Below are 6,398 nucleotides of genomic sequence, written 5' to 3'. Positions count from 1 at the left end.
GGACCACGCGGGCTACATTTCCTGTCTGTTCTTGTGAGAGTTGGGCATACTCTATCTCTGATTCATTTTGTTAAAGCTTTCTCTGATTTGTCACTTGTCTGCCTATCAATTAGATGATACTTTCAAACTTAGCTATTTCCTTTTATAAACTAACCTTACTCTCATTGTTAGGGGATTAAAGATGTGTACTAAGGGCATGTCTGTATTCCACCACATTATACTGTAATCCAGGGTGTGTCTTCACTCCAAACCAGATCATATCTTTGGATGTGATCCCTTGCCAGAGCAGCCAAGTTACAGGATTAAAATTCCTCTACAATGAGGAAAAATTCCAATGTGGACATCTTTCACTATATGGCACAGACAGGCATACTTCCTTAGTGAATGGGCTATGCTTCATGACCACAGAGGTCCCTCCTAAGCAACTGAGGGACTAGATAATATACTAAAACCTCTGAAATTAACACATACAACAATGAGATTGTAAGCATGTTATGATGTAGCCCTTGCTCTGAGCAACAAGACATGCAACTTGGACATGGTCCAGGAAAAATAAATAAATAAATAAATAAATAAATAAATAAATAAATAATAAAGAAGCACCTGATTAAGAGAGGAATTCCAAAGAGGAAAAAGGCAAGTGGATGCAAGGACTATATACAGTAGCAATGAAAGGTGATGACACAGTGTTCTAAATAGAAATCCAAACCTACATGATAAAAGGAGTGAGCCAAGTAGTGGGTAATATAAAATAGGATAATAGCCTTAAAAACATAATCTCATAGAGGCCTTTCCCACTTGATTCATGAGACAAAAGCTTAAGTATTCACTAGGGTCTGGTGAATATAATTACTGCTCCTAGTCAGGTTTCAATGGAATCATCATTGCTCAACCTATTTAAAATAGTGCTAATAGTAGCTGATGAGCTACTGATAGGTGATGGCTGCTTTGGGGAGGGACAAGGAGTTTTCATTAAGTGTGAAAGTAATGGTAAGTGAATTATGTTAAGTATATATGCAGCAGAAACTCTACTCAGAGGGTTCCAACGCTTTTTAATAGAAAATAAAAAAATACATGAAGTTAGGCAAGGTTTGTGTAGCTCTAGGAGGAATTAGGGGAAGTGGAAGGAATAAATATGATCATAGTCTATAATGTGCATTGTGACATTCCCAAGAATTAATAAAAAAAAAATAGTGTTACAAGAAAGAAAAACACAGCCAGGCATAATTGCTCACACCTTAAACCCAGTACTCAGGAAGCAGAAGCAGGCAGATGTCTGTGAGTTTAAGGCCAACCTGATCTACATTGTAAGTTCTAGAATATCCAGGGCTTTGTAGAGAGACCCTGTTTCAGAAAAGGAAGGAAGGAAATAGCACCCAATATTCCAATTCCTCCACAACTATTCATTCTTCCCATTCCTGGGTTTTCTCCAGTTAATTGTCAAGAATATAAAAGATCTGAGATTTTAATCTGACTTGCAAACATGTTGCTTCTTCAAGAAATTTGTATAGTGAACAGTCATGGCATGTAGAGACAGTAGCTCCCCTCAAAGAAATATGAAGTTGTCTAATCAAGTAAGCAACCAATCCCCTTGATGTAGAATGAAGGACAGTTGTTCTATCTGCTTGTCAATGTAAAGTGACCTAAGAAATCCTAGCAGGTAGAGTCACACAGTCCTACTCCTATTGCTACCCCATAGAACACATTGCAATTGTTAGTGCTAGGAGAGGGTACTTCAGTCTCCTCTACATATGTACCCCCTTATAAGCTGATCACATTCCAGGCAAAGACAACACATCCAAGTTTATGTTGGCAGGACAAATTGATCTTGAGAGTTGGTCTGGTTTGGTTTGTTATTTTTAGGTTACAAAGTTGTATGGGTAAGGAAAGAGGAAATGATTTGAGAAGAACTAGGGGGGATTGGTAAGTCTGAACACAATACATACAAAATTCTCAAAAGACTGATTTTACAAAAGGAACACAAACAAAACAAATAAATACAAAGAACAAAGAAAACAGATTGGTGATTCTAAACACAACACATACAAAATTCACAAAGAACTGATTTAAAAACAGGAACACAAACAAAAAATAAGTAAATACAAAGAACAAAGTAAACATAAAAAAGGAAAAACAAAAATAAATAAAACCTCAAGAAGTAAAAATTTTGGGCTGGCGAGATGGCTCAGCGGGTAAGAGCACTGACTGCTCTTCTGAAGGTCCTGAGTTTGGATCCCAGCAACCACATGGTGGCTCACAACCATCCGTAATGAGATCTGACGCCCTCTTCTGGTGCGTCTGAAGATGAAGCAAGCGGGGCGGAGCAGGGCTGTCCTGATTTCAATTCCCAGCAGCCACATGATGGCTCACAGCCATCTATCTTTACAGCTACAGTGTACTCATAAAATAAATAAATAAATCTTTAAAAAAAAAACAAAGTAAAATTAAAAAAAAAAGTATAAAAGACGAGGCGATGAGGCAGAATTACTTTCCAATAGATACCTCCTAATTTCTCTCTGTGACCTTTTTAAGTGTTATTTTTACTTCTTAATTATGGGGGTGTTTGGGTTGGGGGGGGTATCCTGACTCGTTTTGTGTGTCAACTTGACATGAGCTGAAGGTACTACAGGTAAAGTAGCCTCCCTTGAGGAAATGCCTCCATGAGATCCAGCTGTAAGGCATTTTCTCAATTAGTGATCAAGGGTAGGAGGCCCATTGTGGGTGGTGCCATCCCTGGCCTGGTAGTCCTGAGTTTTATAAGAAAGCAAGCTGAACAAGCCAGGGGAAGCAATCCAGTAAGCAGCATCCCTCCATGGCCTCTGAATTAGGTCCTGTGTCCAAGTTCCTGCCCTATGTGAGTTCCTATCCTGACTTTGTTTGGTGATGAACAGCAATATGGAAGTGTAAACTGAATAAAATTTTTCCTCCCCAACTTGCTTCTTGTCCATGCATGATGTTTTGTGCAAGAATAGAAACCCTGACTAAAACAGGGAGGCAGGTAGGTTCACATGATTGTGTGTGCCTACAGAGGCCAACAGAGATACTCAGGTGTCCTAGAGCTGGAGTTAACACTTGTGTCATACCAACATGGGTGCTGGGAACCAAGCAGCAAGAGCAGGTCACACTCAACCTCTCAGCCGTCGCCAGCACAACCACCCCCTTCCCCAGGTCTCATCTAATGCTTCTGGTTTTATATTGTTCACTTATTCAAGTCACTTATTCAAGTAGACTTACATACTCAAAACATTTATATGTTTTCCTAGTTTATTACAAAAACAATGCCTGAAAATCAAAAAAGAAGGTTCAAAAAAAATAATGAAAAATGAAACTTCAACAAAGTTTAACTAGAAAAAAGAATAAAAGAATTTAAGCCACTGCCAACTAATAAAATTACCCAAACCTGCTTTGATAAATAAAAAATCAAATAAGTTGATAATATCCATTTCTTTACAATCAGAAAAGTGCTCTAAAAATTCTTGAATATTGTTCAAAAACTTGGAAAAAATACATTCAAAAAGCATACAGTCCAATTGCTGAAATTTATTTTAATTTTTTTGGTTTTTTTTGTTTTTTGTTTTTTTTTTATATTTTCTTTATTTACATGTAAATTTCTCCATTCCAAGTTTCCCCTCCAAAAAACAAAGAAACAAACAAAAACGACAAAAACAAACCCCTGTTGCCTTCCACTTCTCCATGCCTGCCACCCCGCCCTCTCCCATTTTCTGGCCCTGGCATTCCCCTACACTGGGGCACAGAACCTTCACAGGGCTGAGGTCCTCTCCTCCTATTGATGATCAAATTTGCAATCCTCTACTATACACATGCTGCCTGAACAATCAAACTCCTCCATGTGCAGTCTTTGGTTGGTGGTTGAGACCCTGGGAGCTCTGAGGGTGCTACTTAGTGAAGCACCTAAAGAAATGTTCAACATCCTTAGTCATCAGGGAAATGCAAATCAAAACAACCCTGAGATTCCACCTCACACCAGTCAGAATGGCTAGGATAAAAAGCTCAGGTGACAGCAGATGCTGGAGAGGTTGTGGAGAAAGAGGAACATTACTGCATTGCTGGTGGGATTGCAAACTGGTACAACCACTCTGGAAATCAGTTTGGCAGTTCCTCCGGAAATTGGACATAGTTCTACCGGAGGACCCAGCTATACCACTCCTGGGCATATACCCAAAAGATACTGCAACATGTAAGAAGGACACATGCTCCACCATGTTCATAGCAGCCTTATTTATAATTTTTTTGTTTTTTGTTTTTTGTTTTTGTTTTTGTTTTTCAAGACAGGGTTTCTCTGTGTAGCCCTGGCTGTCCTGGAACCCACTGTGTAGACAAGGCTGGCCTTGAACTCAGAAATCCACCTGCCTCTGCCTCCCAAGTGCTGGGATTAAATATTTTAGTTTTTGTAAATAAAAATATACGCATGAAACTTGCATAAAAATCAAGGGAACTACATCAAATATTTTATTTTCTTTTGTAAATTCTCTGTCACTTTTAATCATCAGGAAAAACCAATGGTGTCACTTGTGATTTGTAGTTTTGTGATATTAGATAGGCACAAAGCAACAAGGATACTGCTTCTTAGCCACCCGGCCAAACACAGCTACACAGTGCCTGGAGGGAGGAAAGTCTCTGAAATGTTTAGCAGCTCATGTTCAATATTCTTCCAAAAATGGATAGTAAGGGTGATCCATAGCACTGAAAGAGAAAAAGAAATATTAGTTCATTCACTAGTCACCCTTCTGACAGATAAAATGATGAGTGTCCAAAATCTGAGGACCCATTGAAACTTCAGTAGACACTATCCGGCTAAATGTAATAGGCTACATCAATGGCTAAGGTTGTGGATCAACTGTTTTATTTCTTTTAAAAATTGTGTTGTTGTTGACTGGAGAGACAGCTCAGCAGTTAAGAGCACTGACTGCTCTTCCAGAGGTCAATGAAAAACATTTGAAATATTTGAGTTCAATTCCCAGCAAGCACATGGTGGCTCACAACCATTTGGAATGGGATCTAATGCTCTCTTCTGGTGTATGTCTGAGGACAACTACAGTGTACTCACACAAATAAAATAAGTATTTTTTTAAAAATTGTGTGTTGTTGTCATTGTTGTTGTTGTTGTTATTAACATATCTGTGCCAAGACAGGCATATGGAGGCAAAAGGACAGCTCTGTAAAGTCAGCTCCCTCCTCCCACTTTCTAGGAACTGAACTCAAGTTCTTGAGTTTGCATGACAAGTTCCTCTACTCATTGAGCCATCATGTTAGCTCCACTTCATGATTTTCTTTTTTTCAAGTTAGTAACTGAGTATAGAGATAAAGAAATGGGCATGTGATGGGGGATAAAAACTGAGGAATGTTTGGAAACAAAGGGTGTGTCTTGGAAAAGGGCTGTCGCAGGGCAAACGCCATTGGACAGAGAGAGGAGGAACCTTACAGATACCATCTTTGAGAGTCCATCTTCCACAAAGATTATTTAAAGTACATGTTACACTACTTTGGTATAGACAAAGTTAGAATAGGCTTGATATATTACTGTGTGTTCATTATTGTTGAATTCTCTTTTATTTCTTTTGATTTTAATATACATTAATGAGAAAACATTTTCCTGGGTCTCTTAATGTATCACGAGCCATAGTTAGTCTGGTCTCTGTGTCTAATGGGCAGGTAAGCCCTGAGGACATGTACTTTGGCCACAGGTAATGAGGAAATGTTTTAAAGTTAGTTCACAATGATGCAACTTTGAATTTTAGACAAAGTCACATGTTTTCTGTTTACTTTGAACTCATTGAATAATAAAGGATGACCTTAAACTTCTGTTCCCCCTGCTTCCACCTCCCAGGTGCTGGGAATAATGGCATAGGCTGCTGTACCTTGTTTTATATAGCACTGGGGATCAGCGTGTGAGAGCTTTGTGCATGCTTGGGAAGCATTGTACCAACTGAGCTACAGCCCCAGCATGACTAGTTTTAAAATGGGGTTGGTCCTGAGTCTGATTACATGTTATGAACTTCAGAAGAACCCTTTCTCTTCTGAGATCTATAGTGAGGCATTTGTTCCACACCTATTCTTAAAATCAGACATGTCTTCTGTAATGACATTATATTGAAAAGTTATCATATGTTGTTTGAGCTCACTGAGAAGCTGGCTCAGAGTTGTCCATTCCCTCATTTTAGAGCCAAAGTATTTTGTCTAAACCTATCTTCTAAGGCCCCTTGTCTATGGTCATTACACCACCATCACCACCACTACCACTTCCTGCCAAACTCTTACACAGAGAGAAGAAAGCAATGAAAGAACCCAGCCGGGCGGTGGTGGCGCCCCCCTTTAATCCCAGCACTTGGGAGGCAGAGACAGGTGGATTTCTGAGTTCAAGGCCAGCCTGGTCTACA

At 39.2% G+C, this 6,398-nt stretch overlaps 1 protein-coding gene across 1 annotated transcript in view; it reads right to left on the bottom strand.

The window, feature by feature from the left end:
- Positions 1-4,439: 4,439 nt before the first annotated feature.
- LOC116081731 (aldo-keto reductase family 1 member C15) overlaps positions 4,440-6,398 on the bottom strand; it is a 64,226-nt gene continuing 62,267 nt past the window's right edge. Inside the window, exon 10 of the mRNA XM_031358377.1 lies at positions 4,440-4,704. Within this exon, the coding sequence (XP_031214237.1) occupies positions 4,662-4,704 (43 nt within the window). The 3' untranslated portion in view covers positions 4,440-4,661. The remainder of the gene's footprint in view (positions 4,705-6,398) is intronic.

This window comes from Mastomys coucha, unplaced genomic scaffold (assembly GCF_008632895.1).
Source record: "Mastomys coucha isolate ucsf_1 unplaced genomic scaffold, UCSF_Mcou_1 pScaffold7, whole genome shotgun sequence".
Lineage (NCBI taxonomy): Eukaryota > Metazoa > Chordata > Mammalia > Rodentia > Muridae > Mastomys > Mastomys coucha.
The sequence above is the reverse complement of the archived record's forward strand: the minus strand, read 5'-3'. Positions and strand labels throughout refer to the sequence as shown.